General features: G+C 40.9%; 1 protein-coding gene across 2 annotated transcripts in view; it reads left to right on the top strand.

Annotated features, from left to right (window-relative positions):
* Positions 1-2,586: 2,586 nt before the first annotated feature.
* Positions 2,587-20,967, top strand: part of PGGT1B (protein geranylgeranyltransferase type I subunit beta) — a 36,816-nt gene continuing 18,435 nt past the window's right edge. For both annotated transcript variants that reach the window (XM_063129512.1, XM_063129513.1), the window contains exons 1-4: positions 2,587-2,774; positions 8,770-8,888; positions 14,850-14,917; positions 18,592-18,743. In XM_063129512.1, coding sequence (XP_062985582.1) covers positions 2,614-2,774; positions 8,770-8,888; positions 14,850-14,917; positions 18,592-18,743 — 500 coding nt within the window. In that variant the 5' untranslated portion in view covers positions 2,587-2,613. The remainder of the gene's footprint in view (positions 2,775-8,769; positions 8,889-14,849; positions 14,918-18,591; positions 18,744-20,967) is intronic.

Consider the following 20,967-nt stretch of genomic DNA (forward strand, 5'->3'; position numbering starts at 1 on the left):
CCCATCCCCTTACCTCGCTATTCCGCTCCCTTCCCATCCCTAACCCTTCCCTCCCTCCATTCCTAGCCCTTAGCTTTGCTCTTTATCTTCCACTCACCCCTTTATCTTGCTGATTCTTCATCCCCCAGAATCTAGCCTCACTCTTTCTCTCTCCTCTACATCTTTTCTTGGCTATTTCCCTCTCCCTTCCAACCTCTAGCCTCACTCTTTCTCACCACCAACCACCACCCCTTTTGACTAGCCAGGCCCCCACGACAGTCATTATGTAACTAGCCATATCCTTCACGGGAGCTATTTTGTGAGGGCGCCCACAGCAGTTCCACAAATTCCTAAATGTGCCCACAGGTCCAAAAAGGTAGAGGACCCCTGGACTAATATATTTCCAATTACCTTAGAAATGCAAGCACCTATAAGATTCATTGTTCTCATGATGCAAGTTGGACATTCTTTATCGAACAATATGCAGTTGCTAGGTGAAGAATGAGCTACTTCCTGCCCACAGGTCCAAAAAGGTTGAGGACTTCCTGGCCATCGTCCTCCAAACCAAACCACCTTTTAAACTCAAGAGACTAGATGTGATGCTGCCACTTCCTTCTATATCCCAATCTACACAAGATTGTCTACCCCATTGAACACAGTGGAACATGCTGCCAAGTAAGCAAGCACAAGTTGAGTTGCACAACTTACATTGTTGGGTATAGAAATGAACCATTATACTATTTGTGGGGTTTTTTTTTTAACTTGGGGAGGCACTCAATCATATAATCCCACCCTTGAATTCTGAAGTGGTACAGATAACAGAGAGGTGGTTTTCACAATGATAAATATTAATTCCAATAAATGGCAACATAATGGAAATGCTTCAAACCAACTTTTAAAGATCATCTCTTTAAAATGAAACATTGTTCTGAAAAAGTAAAATGAGAAATGAAAGGATCTATCACATTTGAGATGAGAAACAGAGGACTACTGAACTTTCTGGAAGTCTCATCCCTCACTCTTACTAATAATATTTTTAAAGCTACAAAAGACTAGCATTGTGACTACTTTGCAATGCCTGTATCCCTAGGCATCTCTGTCATTGCAAATCTTGGTTGCAGTTGAAAATAAAAAGTTAAAAGAATCTTTCAAAAGTTTATTCTAATGCAAGCTATTTTCAAATATGGATTTGGGAAGCTTAGGCTATGATTTTTATTGCAACAATGGAGTAATTTTTTGTATCATTACATCTGTTGCACAGAGACTTATTTGCGTCACCCACACAATGGCTATTGATATGGGGTGAGCTATATGTGTGGAGCAATTTACTGTACAGGTGGGCAGTTTTTACCATGTCAGCCCAAATAGGGGTGAGCATATTATTCCAACATTAAAATCACTCCACTGGCTGCCAATTAGTTTCTGGGCAAAGAACAAAGTGTTGGCCATTACCTTTAAAAGCCTACATGGTTTGGGTCTAGGTTACCTGAAGGATTGCCTTCTCCCATACAGTCCACCCCACACACTCAGTTCCTCTGGGGAGAACTTACTTCAGTCAGCCAAAACTAGGCTGACAACAGTTACCCAGAGGACCTTTTCTTCTGTCACCCCCAGATTGGGGAATGGACTCTGGAGGAATGACTCTGGAGGAGATTCATAAAACTGATCCATTTGTGGGTTGAATCATTTTCAGCACCCTCAAACCTCTTGGGGGAATTAGTAGTGTGGTACAAATTCCTCCTAGCAGTTTGCAAATAAACAAAAGTGTGAGCCTCAATGCATTTGCTTAGAGAAGTCTTCAAAAAACAAAACACCAGGCTGGTAGCATCAAATAATAACAAAGTAACTATCTTACCCTAAATCACATCAAAACAGCATACTCCCTCCTCTGGCAGCAGCCTACCCCACACACTCCTGTGAAAGCGCAAGACTTTTACTTACTTCACCCAATCACCAACAGGTGTTCTGAGTTTGCCAATAATTACTGTTAAAGTTAATACAAAAACCTGACTTTAGTTAATCAGGATCCCATATATCAACCAATTCAAGCCACCTCCAGATGCAGTATGCATAAGTAAACCAGTTGCTTGGGAACATGGGAGGGAGGGTGCTGTTGCATTCATGTCATGTCCTACTTGTGGGTTTCCAGTCGACAGCTAGTTGGCCACTGTGTGAACATAATGCTGGACAAGATGGACCCTTGGTCCGATCCAGCATGGTTCTTTTGTTGGACTACAACTCCCATTAGCCCCAGCCATCATGGGCAATTGCTGGATAACTGGAATTGTAGTCCAACGTCATCTGGGGGGCTGCAGGATCCCCACCCTTGGGCCAACACGCCCCCCGGCACTCCCTAAAAAACAAGCATGTTACTTTAAATACTTCCACACTAAGAAGGCTACTTTTCTCAGACGAAGTCTTTCGGATGGAAAATGGAGCATCCGGGCTTTTACCCGCAATAAGAACAGCGCTGAGGACGCTTCTGGATGGCCCCGCCTCCACAGCCCTAGAGGGGCGGGGTCAAGCGGGCTCCTCCCAGCGAAGGTGCTCTTTGCCGCCCGCTCCACCGCGATGAGCGTTGCGCTCCGGCCGTGCCACGTGACCGCGCGCGAGGTTAGGGAGCGGTTGGGCAACATGGCGGCAGCTGTAGTGGCGGCGGGCGCGGCGCTGGCGGAGGCAGAGGGGGCCTTCGGAGACGGGGAGCGGCTGGATTTCCTCAAGGAGCGGCATGTGCGGTTCTTCCAGCGCTGCCTTCAGATTTTGCCGGAGCGCTATTCGTCCCTGGAGACCAGCAGGTACTCTCGGGGGAAGGAGCGACGCCGGGTGGGCGAAGGAGGACGGCGGGCACTTGCCTCTGAGGCGCCCGGAGAATAAAGAGCCTGGGGCTGCTGAGCGGTGGGCCTGGTTCGCCTCTCCTCCCAGAAGCGGTGGTAACCAGCAGGGGTTTGGCCTGAGGTTGCTCCCCTCAATGTGCAGGGCCGCAAAGGTAACAGCAACAGCTCCGGAGCGTGAGGTTCCCGGGTCCCGAGCTTGCCCTGTGCTCAATTTCTAACTCGACCCGACTACGCTGCAGCACTGTGGGAAGTCGCACTCTTCCCCCCTCCCCAGCAAAACTCTTCTCCCCCTAATCCTTGGGGTGAGATGGTTGTATATGGTAGCTCATCACTGAAGGGAGCTCACCCTACTTATGCTCAGAGGTCTTATTTGTATACTACGAGGCTTAATCCCACTACCTGAAACCAGAATTTGGTTTTGAGCCTTGGCACAATCTCGGCTGCAGCCGAACATGAATGAAGATGGGCTTTTTCAGTACTGCTCTCCACCGACACATTCGTTATTATTTGTGTCTGTGAGGCTGTGGCCATTGAATGGAAATTCCTACGTGTGTGTGTGTGTGTATTACTGGGCATGGAACAGCAGCGAGGTGCCTGTAACATAAAACAGCGAATTTTTATCCTCCTTCAGAGCTTCAGCTCCAGTAGGGACAATACCTGATCCCTTTATGCAGATTGTGAAGTCTGTTAGTACATCATGTGTTGAAGCATTGCAATTGCTTACTCTTCTGTGTTATGGCTTCCTGACCCAACTTTTGGTCCCCTTGGTGCTAGAAGTGACTGTTGCAGGCCAGACCCCAGTGGAACAGGTTCTGTGAAACGAGTCCGGAAGATTTATTTTTCTTAAGTTTTATTAATTTAAACTAACAAGGCATAATTTGCTAATACAGCATCTGAAAGAGAAGGCCTTAAAACCACTACCAGGAAAGCACAGACTGTATCATTTTCTGTTTCACTTTTTTTAAAAACACACTATTTCTTAAGAAAACCCTCTTTTAACCCTTTACAGCCTTCCCTGAGCTCTGTCTCTCTGGATGTTTTGGCCATCATCTCTGATTATTGGGTTATGCTGGAAGGGGCTGATGGAACTTGGAGTCCAAACTTATGGAGGGACACAGCTTGGGGAAGACTGCTTCAGAGTTTCAAGATCAGGCTGCAATCCCTAGACTGCAGAAGGGATTAGTTATACCCCACTTTTCCAAAAAGCCTTCCCAGAGTGGCATAATTCCTTGGGTATAAACAGGCTATAAAGTGTGTTGAGGCATATGACTTGGGAAAATTACCTGAAAGTGACCAACCTATGGTAGAGCAGTAGGATTTTGGTGTACACCTGGACTGCAATTGAAGTATTTGTAGGCCTTGTTGAAATTGGAAGTTAGGCTTATCCATGTGCCTGTTCTCAAGAACTTGCAATTAGAAGCAAAGCAGCATTTGAGTGGTGTGTTTGTGTATATAGGTCAGTGCATGCTACATTGCCCATTGCTATTAAAAAGAAATTAGATAACTTCATAATAATAGCTTATAGAAAATAATTATTCCTTATTTCAAAACATCTAGGAATAATGATCAAAGTGTACTTTTCAATTTAGTTTGGTTAACCCTACTATCTAATTGCAAGGCAGTTTGGCTGCAATCCTATGCATCCTTACTTGGGCTCAAGTCTCTCTGTACACATTTCTGAATGAATATGCATGGGATTGTGCTGTAAACCTTTTTCAGCCTAGAATCAGCTTTGGAGTTGCTCTAAAGGTCTCAAGATCTGAAATAAGGAATGGACGCAATTTGCTTGAAGAAATGCTGGGAACAGACAAGTGTTTATAGAAACAATCCTATGATTTTGAGCTGTAAAAATGCTTTGATCTTTTTTTATATATCAGTGCAGAACCCCTCTCAGCCTGAGGACCAAATTCCGTTTTGGAGAAGCTTTCATAGGCTGCACTTGTGTGTGTTTTGGCAAAACACACAAGAAAATACCAGCATAATTTAATTTAACAATGCAATCCTGTGCATGTCTACTCAGAAGTAAGCCCCATTAAGTTTAATGGTGCTTGCCTCTGAAAAAGTGTGTATTCTGTTACTGTGAGTAACCCTTAGAAGGAGCTTTTCAACCTTTTAAAATAGGGGGAAATGGCACAAAAGCGAGAAAGCCACCAAACAATTGGTGGTTGAGGGAATGGGGGTTGGACCAGGGAGGTGGCCTTCTGGGGACCCCAAGGTTGGAATCCTGGGCCTGAGGTTTTGCCCCCCTGCTTCAGAAGACCTATTGCAGAGGTTCTCATCCAACTCTTTACTGTGGAGAAATCCTCATTTGGGTAAGCTGTTGGAGGGTAGTACAAGCATGACAAGGAGCAGTAAGAGTTTAGAATGTGAATGACTAGGGATGCAATCCTTATATACACTTACCTGGAGATAAGTCCCATTGAACTCAGGGCTTACTTTTGAGTAGACATGCATAGGATTGTACTGTAGGTTGTTGAAAACATATTTCTCTGATGTATGATCAAGCATAAAGAATTTGGTGGTAGAACCTCCTAGAAATCAGGGAGTGTGGTCTTATGAGGGGACAAGGTGATAGGACCTCCTAGAAATGTGGTAGGAGAAGAACAGGAATTTGGGAAACTAGAGATGGTCCCTCTTACTAAGGGACTGAAACCCCAGTTCTGTATATGGATGGATTCATAATTTTGAAAGTAGTTTCCTTTTTCCTGCTGGCCACTGCTTAAACTGAAGTTATTTTTTAACTGGAGCAGACAAACAGGAATGAGACCTGTAATTTTATATCCACTTAATTGAGAGTAAGCCCCCCACTGAACTCAGTGTAACTTACTTCTGAGGACACATGTATAGGATTGCATTATTAATCTCTTCGTTGTTTTTATAAAAGAGCAATTGACAGAAGAAGTTTATTTTCTGTACTGCAGGTCTGCTGCCAGTGGTTGGGAAACACTGGTCCATCCAATATACTAACCTGGTTCATATAGCACAACACTCCACTGTGAGTTAATTTACCAACAGGGCTGTTGCATAGGGCCAGGTTGCCCTTGGGCACCTGGCTTGCTATGGCTTGTCCTGTTGTTTGATGGTTAGACAACTCTTAAATAACCCATGGCTTCTTTTGAGATTATTTGGGAGTTGCCTTGACTCTCAAACAACTTCTGCCTCCTGGATTCACACAACATGGCAAGCTGGGTGCCCATGGGTACCATCCAAAAATGGTGCAGCAGTCGCTGTGGATAAATTAACCCCTGATGGGCTGTTGTGTCATGTGTTAACCAGGTATGTGTTTAACAGTGGCCTCCTTAGGTTTTGTTTATTCCTTGAATATGCTCTCCGATATATGTAATCACCTATTTAAGTATAGGTACTTAAATAGATGACTACATATGGAGACAAGTAGTCCGTGTACTTAATTACACCATGATTTTTAATATGTATGCTAGCTATGTAATTAGTGAGTAGTCTGTAATCTCAATATTGAAACAGGTTTCAGGTAGGTATGGGTGTAGCTGATGTGAATGTCCTTGGTAGTTATTTATTTCTTACATTGCAAAAATCCTTGGTAGATATGAAAATAGTTCAGTTGTATCCAAGACTGGAAATCAAAGTGCTTAATTATAATTAGTCATTTTCTGCGGTGTTCTAAAGTTTGAATGGTGCCTCTCTCAAATATCATTAACTGCTTGTCTGTGTTTACTGAATCTCCAAAATGAAATTGGGCAGCATCTCGGTTTTTAGAGATGATGTGACGTGATTTTAATAACCCCTATATAGTGGTGAGTGTTTTACTGAGAAATTACTAGCAGAACCTGTAGGGTTAGGGTTACTTCATTAGAAATAATACTATCTGATTTAAACTTGGTAAATATGTTTTGTGCAGCAACTCTGAAAGATAAACACCATAATCCTAATGTAATTAGTGTAGAACTAAACCCCCAGCAAACAGGTCCTGAATTATTATTTTTAAAGAATGATATGTTATTACAGGTTGGACCTGCCCCCAAATGTAGCAGTATTGAATGTTCATATTCAGGGTGCTAGCCAGCCAGCCCGTCTTTCAAAGTATTCTGTTCCATTCCTCCTCCCCTGGCTTTCCATTTTTGCATCCAACAGTCAGTATGCTGTGGTCACTGAGCATACTCTGTCCTTATTAAGCTGGTTTTAGCCCCCCTCCCCTTTTAGGTTTTTTTTCTAAAGATGTCATACTTTTGCAGATTTTGGGGTTTCTCTGAATCTGCTGCTATGTCCTAGATCCATTCTCAAGAGAATGAGCTCACTGTTAGTATAAAGCAGCCTTCCCCAATTTGGGGCCCTCCAGATGTATTAAACTATAACTCCCATCACCACTGGCCATTGGCAGTGGTGACTGGGGAGGATGGAAGTTGTAGTCCCAATATATCAGGAGGACACCAAGGGAAGGCTGATATAACGGTTATCTTGGCTATTCTCAATAGTGTAAATTCTGAATCTGGGTATTCAGTTAAGCAGTGAAATTTGCAAGTCCCCCATTTTAAGTAATATAGATGGCTTTCCAAAAGCTATATGCACCTAATAAAGGTATTGCCCTATGGGTGAGAGCCAGTGTGGTGTAGTGTTTAGCATCTTCACCTAACCAACCTCAGAGTTGTTATGAGGATAAAATGGAGAGGAGGAGGTCCATGTATGCCACCTTGGGTTCCTGCTAGTCTAAATCATGTTAAACTTGAATATTATTCAAACTCTTATTCAGGGATTAGATATTGCAACTTGTGTCAGGGAGACCTGGATACACGTTCTGTCTCTGCCAAAGACTGGTGGCATATGAAACGCTGCACAACTTCTCCTCAGTTGCCCATGTGGAAATATGGTAACTTTTGTGAGTTGTAAGGTTTAACTTTTAGAGTATTTGCAGTGTGCCTTTTCATTAAAGTAGAATGTTAACTCCCCCCTTAAATGCAGTTTATAAATATTTTACATAAATTAAATATTACATGTCTGAACTGCATATGACAAACATGCAGTCAAATGGAAGCTCTGCAGTATCCAATACTGCTGCTACTCTTACAGAATTGGAGTAGTGCTAGCAGCCTCTTGAGCAACCCCAATAGCGCTGTTTCTGGGGAAACTCATTGCTCCAGGATATGCTATTGGCATTGCGCTAGAAGCTGCTTAAGCTAGCATTATGTCTTAAGTGGCAGTAAACAGCAACTCACTTAAAAGGTATTTCTCACTACTTTATTCACGCACTGACCAGACTTATCGGCCTGATAAAGAATATTTTCCACCATATTATTACTACTGCCATACAAGTACCTCTTCCCTCTCCTTCCTCTGACTTTGTAACATTAGCCATTTTGGTGCCCTTCATATACAGTACATCTCCACGGCAGCCATCTTTTCTGCAATGCAACCCACAGGGCCACACAGTCTACTCCACATATATGTTTGTGACTTTAACCCCCCAGCTGTATGGGCTTACTTTGCAAGGGCAGCTGTTTTGCTTTTTTAAATTTTTGTATAATTTCGACCACTAAAATGTCCCTAACATGTAGAAGAGGGATAATTAGCTACATATATCTGTCTCATGATTTTTAAATAATGGTTATCAGTGCTGAAGAAATGGAACTTCCCTGATTTTTGTGCTAATCCTTTATTTTACAGTTTTTTGAACTATTCTTCATTCTGTGTATATGGTCTGCTTCAGCTGTCAGGGAGAGAATTGTTAGTATTAGTTCTGCACGCTTTGACTGGAAGTAAAATTGGTAAGCTAAGCCTGACAGCAGCACAGCTACCTGCTTGCAGAGCTGTATGTAAGCAGCTCCCTCCAGTTTATTGTCAGGTTAGATTGTTCATGTCTGTTTTCATTCATGCTGGAGTTGACACACGTACAAGTACCTTTTGTGTGAAGTATGAATTCACAGGCTTAGAAGCAATTTGATACTGATGGTGGGTAGTGAAATGCTGCTTTTTTTCCTTTCAGGTTGACAATTGCTTTTTTTGCACTCTCTGGTCTGGATATGTTGGATTCTTTAGATGTGGTGAACAAAGAGGATATAGTAGAATGGATTTATTCCCTGCAAGTCCTTCCCACAGAAGACAGTGAGTGAGTTTTTAGCTTTTTTCTTACTGATATTTAATTAGATTCAGTTTTGCTGTTTCTAGCTTTTGAGAATAGAGAGTGGTCTCTTGTTCAGAAAGACGTAGCAGTTGCAGAGCCTATTTTACATCAACAGCTGTAAATGTTCAGCAGTTCTACAGTGTGTATGCTCTTATTCAGGTCAGAAACAGGGCACTGTCTCCCCCCCCCTTTTGAAAATCTTTTCTCATATATACTCTAGAAGAGTTTGTTGAGATTCTTTATATAATGTGATATAGGAATATTCCAAAGGTATTTTGTCTAATTCTGACACAATGCATTCTTGTTAGTTTTTTTTATTAAGGCTGTTTAAATAGTATTATATTTAATTGATCAATTGATATTTTTCTCTTAATTGCGCTGGATCTCCTCTAAGACTTATTAGCCTAGCTATATAAGAAACATGCAACTTATTAATACATTAATTATGCAACTTATGAAACATGCAACTTATTACATTAATGAACTTTAAGACAAATTTGTCACTACTGAAGAGAACATTGGAATAATAATGAAGGCACTGAACTTATCTGATAGAAATAAGACCCCAGGATCTCTGAATGCAACTTTCTCCCTACTGGTTCAGTGTTAATGATCCATACTGTGTGCTTTCCACTACATCCACAAGGAGGCAGACTCCCCCCCCCCCCCCCAAAAAAAGCAGGATTGGGAATAACTCTCTTTTCATTCAGTTCTTCAAATCCTAAAGGCTAATGATGGATGATAGCATGTTGAAAATGTTTTTTAAAAGAATAAAAACCCTTTGCATATATCAAAGAAAATATAAAAAGCATTGAACAATCCTGTCTTTGTCTACCAAAAGCCAACTGAAATATTTTAAAATACTCAATACGACCAACCACTTGCCCTCTAGATCCCTGTCCCTCCTGGCTTATAAAAACAAGCTGAGGGAGGTTGACTGGGTAGGTCTATGGGGTAATAAATGCCTCACTCCGGGAAGGGGTGGTCTGTGCTGGCCTTAAGGCCGTGCTGACCTTACGACCACTCCTGAAGAAGCCCACCCTGAACCCAATGGTATTAGACAACTACCGCCCAGTTGCAAACACTCCTTTTTTAGGGAAGGTACTTGAGAGGGTTGTGGCAGAGCAACTGTAGGCGCTCTTGGAGGATATTGATTATCTAGACCCATTCCAGTCTAGGTTCTGATCTGGTTATGGGACTGAATCAGCTGGTCGCCCTCATGGATGACCTTTATCAAGAGAGGGATGGGGGAATGCAACCTGTTAATCCTACTCGATCTCTCATCGGCTTTTGATGCCATCGACCATGGTATCTTCCTGGATCGACTCCATGGGATGGGCATCAGAGCCACGGTCCTACCTACGGGGTCGTTTTCAGAGAGTAGCATTGTGTGACCACTCCTTGACCCCTTGGCAATTGAACTATAGGGTGCTGCAGGGCACCATCTTGTCTCCAATGTTATTTAACATCTATATGAAGCCACTGGGGGCAGTCATTAGGGGATTTGGAGCTAAATGCCATCAATATACTGATGACATGCAGCTCTATCTCCCTGTGACAACTGAATCAGGTGAAGCTGTGCAGGTCCTGGACCAGTGGCTAGACTCAATAATGGGCTGGATGAGGGCCTATAAATTGAAACTGAATCCTGGCAAGATAGAAGCCATGATGAGTGGTTCCCGAGTCTGGGAGATAGGCTCATTGCTTTTTCTGGATGGGGTTGCATTCTCTCTGAAAGATCAGGTTCGTAGTTTGGGGGTACTCTTAGATCCATCTCTGTTGCTGGAGGCTTAAATGGCCACGGCGGCTCGGAGTGCCTTTTGCCAGCTTCGGCTGCTTCGCCAACTACGGCCTCTCCTGGACAGGGATAGCTTGGCCACAGTGGTGCAAGCTTGGTAACCTCAAGATTGGATTACTGCAATGTACTCTATTTGGGGCTGCCCTTGAAGCTGCTCCAGAAGCTGGAGCTAGTGCTGAATGCTTCAGCTATGCTGTTGTCTGGAGCTGCCCCTTTGCAGCATGTAACTCCTCTGCTGAGGGAACGGCACTGGCTGCCTATTCGCTACCAGGCCAGGTTTAAGGTTCTTGTATACTTGTGTACAAAGCCCTAAACAACTTGGGACCAGGATACCTGAGAGAGCACCTTCTCCCCTACCAACCTGCCTGTTCACTGAGGTCATCCGAGGGCCTGCGCCTGGTGGTTCCACATAGACCCATCCTCCAATTGGAGTCCCCCAGGGGAAGAGCCTTCAGCTTGGTAGCCCCCCTCCTGTGGAATTCCCTGCCTCTGGAGGTCAGGTAGGCGCCAACTTTGTATTCCTTTCAGTGCCTACTGAAAACGTCATTATTCCAGGAAGCCTTTCCTTAATGACCAGCCACGGTTCACTGTACATTTTGCTTCTTTTAAAGTCTATTTTAAAGTGTTTTATTCTGTTTTTATTTTATCTTGTACATCGCTCCAAAATTTTGAATGGGGAGCGGTATATAAATATTGTAAATAAATAAATTTGCTCTTGACTGACACTCTGACTTGGACTTCAGGAAAATATTGTGTGAGAAGAGTATTGCATAATGCTGTTTTAAATTGGTTTTGGTATTGTGATTTCCTTTGTAATTATGCTATTATGGACCAAGATGGAAACAAACTGAAATAAAAAATAATTCAGAAGAAATGTTTTTTCCATGGAGCTGAGCAAGATTTTCATGCAAGCTCTCTTCACTGTAGTGGCTGTTGCACAGCAATGCTTTCTGAATTGTCCCAGACCCTATCTAAATATTAAAAGTCTAATCAGATTTGCAGCTAAAATGGGGTTCATTTTAAATACTTGTTCAAATGACATCCAAATGACATTGATATTCAATTGTCTTATGAAGTTTTTTAAGGGGTTCTGGGAAATCTCATAGAATTCAGTGTTATGTGGTCCATATTTATTTTGTCCATTAGTATTTGCTGCATATATCTTGGTTGGTTGTGTGGTGAGGAATTATTTTATTTCATAGGGACAACCTTTCCCACCCCAGCTCTGATTTCAGCTGTCCTTAGAATAATTCCAGAGAGGCAGTTGTGACAGTCAGTTCCAGAAAACACAAAAATAAGTCTTGTGGCATCTTAAACAGATAAAGGTGTCGCAATATTCTAGTTTGTGTTTCTGTAAATCAGAGGTGGGCAACTTGTGGCCATCCAGCTGTTTTAGCTTACAACTTGCATCATACTTCACCATTGCCTATGCTAACTAGGACTGATGAGAGTTGTAGGTCAAAATATCTGGAAAGCCACATATTGCCCAGTCCTACCTTAGAGTAATGATGAACTTAACTCATTGGAATGTCTTCCAGCCTTTTGTAAATGCTTTAATCTTTTTCAATTGCAGTACAATTTATACAGAGAACAAACGCTAGATGGCGTAGTACCACAATTGATTTTAAACCTCTCAGATTACAATTTTCAGAGGAGTAGCTATGCTGGAATGTTGCAGCAAATGCAAGGATATATTGTAGCACCTTAAACACCTGCATGCTTTTTATGGCTTAAACGTATGTTATAATGGATTTGTTAGACTTAAGGGGCTGCAAGACTCTTTCTTGCTTTTGCTTCAAATGACAGTAGCTCAACTAACTTTGATGTGTGAGTCATTTTACAGTTCCAGCTGATTAAAATAACTAAAATATGGAGTGGGGACTTGTTATCTCTTTGCACATTTAAAATCAAAATCAGCTCCAGAAGAGTGTAGTGTAAGTAAATGAGTTGTAACGTCGAAGAATTAAGCACCATGTTCTAATCCAATTCCAAGTCCAATTTGAGACATGGCAAAATCAGTCTATGGTCCAGCAAATCAACAGTCCCTGTTTATCAAGGAACGTTTGCCTCAAACATTCGCTGCGTTCAGACGACACAATAGTCAATGATGGATTAATAGTTATCTCCATGGTTGATTATTGATTTGTAGTCCCCACACAACATGATTATAATCAACTGTGGTGTTTATTAAGACCAGCGTTGAGTTGGCTATTAGTCAATGGTGTGTTTGATTGACACATCCCTCCACTCAGGCCTCCTGCTGGTATCCCATCAGCCATTGTGAGTTCTGCTGGCTGGACTAGAGCGGCAGCCGCCACTTTGGTCACTCTTACCAGGGGACTCTGTTGTCGCTAAAAATAACCAACTGTGTGCAACAAAACAGTCAACAGTGCCCAACACATGACACGATAACCAGTGGTTGTTCAAATAATCAACTCTGCACAGCGATGGTTATTTGTGTTGATTATTTTGGCTGAATAACCAACCATGGTGTGAAAAAGCCCTGACAGACAACAGAAAAACCAACCATTGACTATTTAACCACCATTGGTTATTGTGTCATCCGAACCCAGTCAATGAGTACAAAGCAGCTCTTTGCCTAGTAATGGAGTAGCAAATCTGAATCAGTACTGTGGTTTCAGAAAGCTTCCCTGGCTGAATTTTGTACCAGAATTGCCCTGAATAGGAGATTTTTTTGGAGTGGATTTATGGACAACATATCAGGGACAAAAAGAACAATATATATGGTATCTCCAAAGAATGTTCCATGCTGCAATAGTGTTTTGACTGATATTTGTAACTTTCAACCATCTTTCATATAAAATTTGTCTTGGAGTAAAAACCCCAAGAAACTTCTCTTCTCTTTTGTTTTCTTCTCTTACTGTTAAGGGAATTGGGAAACAGTGTTCTACAAATTACCAACGTGTAGGTTTATATTTATTATTAGCTTTTGGCTGTTGAATCTGGACTATGTTTAAGAAAGATGATTTTCTCATTTCCCCTGCTATATTTAATGTAATCAGAAACATCAATTGTATTCTTCATCACAATAGCTATGATAGTAAAAAGTTTATTTTTAATGTAAAATGAGACTAATTTTAGATACAAGAATTTGTTGAAGTTTATTTATTTCTTTGTTACATTCTATACCGCCCAATAGCTGAAGCTGTCTGGGTGGTTCATAAAAAGTTGTTAATGCTAGTTAAAATATTGTTGCTGTGTAAAGCTTTTTTTTTTAAAGCATTCTTATCTATATTAGTTGGTTCAGAACAAATGCTACCGTTGGAGAAATGATAGCATTGGATCATTTAGACCTTTGGTGCAATGCTTAGAAGGAACATTGAAGAAATTGCCTTCCTCCCCCTTTTCATTTATTCACAGAAGCCTCTGCTGGAGCAAAGAACCTTTCGTGAATGAAAGGACAGCATTGTATACAACCCACCATAAATATTGCATCGACACTAATATCAAGAATATATAGGAATACATCATTCTTTAGTATGTCTCAGATTAGGCAAAAAGTTATATACATAAGGCCTTTCATTTGTACAGTTTGAATGCTTTGTGTGCATGTGTTCCTTGGAGACCACTCCTGTGGGGATTTTACTGGTACTACTGTATGAACTATAAAGAATTATCTTACAGTTTAATACAAAGCTGTGTGTGCTGAAAAGACTAAAGAAATTACTTAGTACATAAACTCTAAACAATCCTATAGTAATTTTATTTTAGCATAGAGAGGGCTATTTATGCTTCTTTGTTCTATGCCTTACTATTACTTATGGTAAATATGTAGTAGTGTGATTTTTAAAACCTTTTTTTGCTTGTGATTACTGCACACCTGAAACCATGATAGGCTAGAGCCCTGCTTAACAACTATATTTTATGGAAGGCTAATGTGAGGAGCAAATAGAGTGAAGGGGACTTTTCCCCTTTTCCAGCATGGGGTGCTAGATAGTATTGTAGACTAAGGCAGGGAATACGATCTGGCATTAATAGTGAGCTGCAGTAAGACTTTAAATTTCAGTAATATTATATAATAAGTGCTTGTAAATTTGAGATATGTGTGTCAGGGTGGGTGGATTGCCCTGTTACACTCAGATGAATGTGAAAACTAAACTAGGTGTGTTTTTTCCTTCCCAAGGATCAAACATGCATCGTTGTGGATTCCGTGGTTCTTCATATCTAGGAATGCCGTTCAATCCATCCAAGGTTAGTGAACATTATGAAATAAAGTCTCTAATTTTGTTTAGAAACTTTTAACAACTATTTGGATAATCTCTGAGGGTAGCATAGACCCAAGGTATCTTAAAAACTAAAAATGCGGGTAATAGGGAAAAGAAATGAAAAGCAGTGCTTTATATTCTTATAACTTCTATTCATAAATAGAAAACATTACAATGTTTCTATGAGACAGTGGGGAAAGGTATCGATGTATTATTTTAATAAAAACAAGAAATTAATGCACAGATTTGAATTTGTTAATATTAAAACCAGCAAGAATAAGAATTGGGAATGGTAGGAGCAGATTTGTCACCTGTCCACTAAATTATAGGTTGATTCATGTGGAATTCCAAACCATGGTTTGGTGCTGCAGGGACAAGCTCAGTTTATATAATCCCTCTTCCCCAGGTACACTCTGCTTTAATTAATATGTTCCTAGTTTGCAGCAAACTGTTGTTTGCTGTTACATTCAAACCAGAAAACTATGACTTTGTACTTACCCTGCAAACCAGGATTATAAACCAGGTTTTAATCCTGGTTTACATGATTAGCACAAGCCATCTTTAGTTAATTAGTTCCTTGTTTGTGGCGTGCTATAATTTGTCATTACAGTTCAGTCATTAAAGTAACGAAGGGAGCGTTCCTATGGCCCCTAAATGGTGTCTAAGGAGCCATAGGATTGTTTGGCTACCCCCTCCAAGGTCGGAGGCAGTGCTCCGATCTTGCAAGGTAGAGTTGGAGATCCCTTCTCGCAGTCAGCACAGAATGAACTGTGCTGATTGCTATTCAAGATTGTAAAAGGAACTTTGGAAAGGGGGAAACTGCCATTCATTTCAACAGACCTTAAGTGGGACCCCTGCATGTTCAACAGCTCCTAACCCACAGACTTACTTACAGATGAAAAGGCTTCTTGAATAAATTGGTCTTTGCCTGCTGCCAGAAGGATAGCAGAGAGGAATTCCACTGGAAAGGCCCACTCTCACCCTAATTTCCAAATGCGCCTCTGATGGTGGTGGTCTCGGAAGAAGATATTCATCCCTTGCCTAATTTCCTCAGACTCTCTTCCTGAAAATGTCAGTTCAGAAATGTGTATCTGTCCTACATCCTCTGCAGTGAAAACAGATGCAAGAATTCATTCAGCTTCTCTGCAGTCTATTATCTTCCCTTAGCATTCCTAACTTCCTTGTCATCTAGCAGTTCTACTGCCTCCCTAACAGCTTTCCTGCTTCTGATATATTTAAAGAAAATTTTAATTTTAGTCTTAATGTTTTTTGTGATATACATTGCAAAACCTTCCCCCCCATCTCTTATTGTCTATTTGTATTTCCTTTGCAAGGTTGCGTTCCCTTTTATTCTCCTCATTTGGGCTTCCATTTTTCTGAAAGAAGCCTTTTTTTCTCTAATACCTTCTCTGCCCCTGCTTGTTAGCCATGCTGGTGACCTCTTGGACTTGATGCTACCTTTCCTGACCTGCATTATTCATACTAGCTGAGTTCTATCATTGCAGTTTTGAGTAACCCCCAAGCTTTTTGGAAAGATTTAATCCTCCTGACTCCCTCCTTCAACTTCCTTTCTATCATTACCCTCATTTCAGAGAAATTTCTCCCTTTGAAGGCAAATGTGTTAAATTTACTTGGCAGTTTTTCACTTACATATGAATTAAATTTGGTAACGCTGTGGCTACTGTTTCGATCAGATCCATAACATTACATCTTGCATGAAGTCTTGGGCACCATGTACGATTAGTCCAGGGTCGCCTCCCCTCTTATCGCTTTTGTGATCAACTGTTCTAGGGAACATTTAGAGTGTCTAGAAATTTTACCTCTTTGTTATAAGTGGAACATGCATTTATCCATTATATCTGAGAGTAATTGAAGTTACTCATTGCTATAACACTTCCTTATTTAATGGCTCCCTGATTTCATTTTTCATTTCAAGGTCACCTTGCACATTTTGTTTGCAGGGGGTGGGGAATAGCATGTCCCCAGTACTAAGGTACTTTTGAGGCTTGATCGCCTGCAGCAATTCTGTGGAGAGTCTGCTCCTTTTGAGGCTTCTAGTTGGTTTGACATAATGCCTTGTTTGATGTACAAAGCAACACCATCCTCAGTAAACCCTTCCTATAGAGCAAGGGTACAGAACCTCTGTCTTGTGGTGCAGCCTCTGGGTATTCCTTTAAGGGACAGGCTTAGGCTCTAAACCCCATCTTCAGGAGAAATACCCTTGGAGGGTATCACCACTGTTACCTCCAGTCTGAGATTGGAGATAATATTGGGGATTCCCCTGCTGACATATGCCAGCAGCGGATCCCCAGTGTTACCTCCTATCTCAGATCAGAGATAGCAGTGGGGATGCCAGGTAGCTTTTGCTTGACCGGCCCCTAAAGCTGATTCATTCAGCCTTAACTCCTGTCAAACCCCTTAACTGCTGTCAGCTTTCTCCAGAATTTGGTTTAAAAGCTGCTCTGCCACCTTTTTTGATGTTTAGCAGCAGCAGTCTGGTTACATTCTGATTAATTCCAAGGTCAGATTCCAGACAAGGCAAAATCTGTGTTTTAGAAGGGTCAGACCTAAAATAGAATAACAGTATCAAAGGCCCTGAGGTTTCCTCCATGGTTAGCTTCCAGATTGGCAGTACTGGGAGGAGATACATGGAACAGATGAATTCTGGGATGTGCAAAGTACAGCCTGTGGGTTTGAATGTAGGCTAGAGGGAGGCGGCAAAGCAGATATTCCAGTTGCAAGGTTAGAAAAATCAATGGGTCTGTACTACTAGTGCCAGTGTGCTGTCATGGACAACGATTCTATTCCTAACACTTTAGTCTTGCGGAATAGATGTCCTTATGAGAAAACAGTATGATGGGCAGAAAAGCCAACACATGTTCCCACTTTTTTATGCTTACACAATGCCAGATTTCACATAGCACACATTTACATATGGATGTATTTCCAAATGTAAGCCAGCAATATTTGACCTCTTTTTAAAAATAATCACTCATAAAACAGCACACAATTAAGTATTAGGGTGTAATTTCTTATATTGTGTTAACATATTTCCAGACACAGAACATGATTTTCAATGTTTGTTTAGCAATATCTTACTGTGCCCTATTAGATGATGTCATAGTCCTGTAGCCTAGAATCCCTGAGTATTCTGCAAGGACAACTACTTTTGCGAAGTGCTGTTTTAGGATTAGCTCATATATATATTCTCAAATCTTTTAACTTTCTAGATCTGCAATTATCCATGAAATGGTCCAAAAGGGGCCAGTTTATTAGTCTCAGCCAGAATACTGCCTCTTGATGTAGCTCTCTTTTTCAGTAGTTACAGTGGTTGAGCTCCATCATATAAGACTAAAGAGGCATATTGGAAGCAGCTATTGGATGGTAGAAAATCTTTGGAAAATCCTTTTGGTATTAGAAGCATACCCTGGTCTTAAAATAGCAGCTTCCTGCTGCTTGCACAGTTGCTGATATGTGTGGGTCACAGAGAGGGGCATTTATTTATAGCATTTCAGACCAGTCTCTGGATGAGTTCCTCCTGACAAAAGAGAGTTCAGGGAAATGGTCTTAGTTTTCCTCTAAAAGAAATGCTTATGTTTCATGAGCATATAATTATTATGCTGTTCAGCAAACTAAAATTTGAATTCTCTTGTGTTTCAGGGTCCCGGTGTTTCTCATCCTTATGATAGTGGGCACATAGCAATGACTTATACTGGCCTCTGCTGCTTAGTTATTCTTGGCGATGACTTGAGCCGAGTAAATAAAGAAGCCTGCTTGGCAGGACTCAGAGCTCTCCAGCTGGAAGATGGGAGGTACAGTGAATTCTGTGTTGCAGGGTGTTGAATATTTTTAGGGAGGAAAAACTGGATCATACTGCATAATGCACAGTACTGTAAAGTAGGAATTGACCAGGCTGAGTCCAGCCTGGAGAAAGATAAGATTTAAGCACAAGTAAGATCTTCAAGTTGCTTGTATGCTTTGTGCTCTCTTCTCTTTAGGGAAGGCAAACTGAGACTGGGCATTCTAGTAAGGGGAGTGGTTTTTCTTTGACCCCTTCCTCATTTTACATAGCATAGAGGAGAGGTGGAAGCCTGCGCTCCTATCTTTAATGCTATTCATTGGGGGGTTTAAAGCCCAGTCTTTACAGGCCAAGTGCTGGTTCCTTTCTCTCTGTATCACCAGGCATCTGGTCAAAAGAGGGAACTGGAAGGTTTCTAGGCTAACAAAAACTGCATTTACAGAAGTAGAAGATAAAAATATTGAGTCAGGAAGTCAAGAGACTTGCAGACTCAAGAGGGGGAGAGTTACATTTTAACAAGATGAACCACCTCCGTTCTCTGGTCACAGCAACTTGTTAAAGACTCCTCACTTCAATACCCAGATTAGCTGCTATCATTTATATCTCTATTACATTGACTTCTTTCACAAGGAACAATCTTTATTTGGGGGAAAGCAAATTTCCTTTATCTTGGGTATGACTGCAGTTAGGAGAAAAAACCTTAAATACACCAGTTTTTATTCTTTCATGCTTAATATCTCAGCAATATTCCAGTTCCCATACATTCTAGAATACAGGTACTTTTTCAGTCTAATATTTTGGGGTGGGTGGGATATCAGCTATTCAGTGTTGAATAAGTTTTCCCCACTGTCTCTGAAGAACGTTCATTTCTCTAATAGTATCTCTGTTGTTTTTTTTAAAAAAACACCTGAGTCTAGCAAGATTTAACTTATAAAGGTAGAATTCCATTTCAAAGAAATGGTTTAGACAGGGGGAAAGGACAGAACTCACAGCTTTGTAACCCGTTTTTCAGTTTTTGCTGGTGATTGAAAAAAGCAATTGGCAAAGAGAAATTGCATACATTTTGCTTAACATTAAATAAAAGATTTGTCTTATTTCATTGTTAAGTTATGTTATGTTTATTTATTTTATTAGTAGTACTAACAAAAGATTTTTGAAGTGCATGTAATGCCATATTCCCAGACTGGAGAATCATAGAAATATGACGCTAGCTATAAATTATTTAAATTAACTAAATAGCAATCTTAAAATAGTTTTCTCATATGTGGGCTTTTAAATGGAACTGCAGTTACTCTTTTGTGATGATAGTACTTGCAGATATACTTGGATTTTTTGTTTTATGAATATGAAATTATTTTAATTAGCTTGGGGCAATGGTGAGGCATTAGCATACTTTTAATTTAACTGATCAGTTTGTTGGTACATGAGCACAGTTAGACTTGTAGCCACTTTTCTCTGCAAAAATATCGAACAGAAGAATAGAAATCACAATTTCTAAGATGCTATTATCCATTTCAGATCCTTTTACTAGGCACAGAATGAATACCATATAATTTGAATTTCCTTTCACTGTTTGCTTCAGTTATGCTAATTTATGGCCATCTATATCCTGGAATATAGTATTTTTCTTCCTCCACCATTTGATAAACTTGAAGAATGGATGCAGAATTCAGTTGCCTTCTCCTAACTTGCTATTTGGGACAGAATTCAGATAATACAGTTAATTATTTCATAATAACTTCAGTATAATAACGTGCTAGACCTCTAGGAATGGGGGGTTGAATAATTGAATATAAGCGCTAGGCAAGTGTGCCGGCTAGCTAATAATTGTAGAAAGTGTGTTCAGTCCAACATGGAAGGGAAGATTATCTATCAGGTTCTTACCTAGAAAAGAGACCATCAGTGAGTGGTATTGGCTAAGAAATGTAGGTTGGACAGATGTTATATCACACTTAATCCCTGTTGTGGTTGCCATAACAAAGACAAACATTTTATGTTGTGCTTGTGGCACCAAAGCTTTTCACAAATAGTGTATGTGTCAGCCTGGAAGTGGGGAGATTCTGAGATGGGCAGGATGGGATAATGGAATATGAAAGAGAAGAAGGTTATGGAGAGAAATGAACAGTGTTCTTTTAAGAGACAAATAGATGGCAACTGAGAGATAAGGAAATAGATGGGCATCAAGAGCATGCGTGAGGCACAAGATGATGGGGAGGAGGAAGGAAAAAAGATTTCCC

Source organism: Elgaria multicarinata, chromosome 6, assembly GCF_023053635.1.
Source record: "Elgaria multicarinata webbii isolate HBS135686 ecotype San Diego chromosome 6, rElgMul1.1.pri, whole genome shotgun sequence".
NCBI lineage: Eukaryota > Metazoa > Chordata > Lepidosauria > Squamata > Anguidae > Elgaria > Elgaria multicarinata.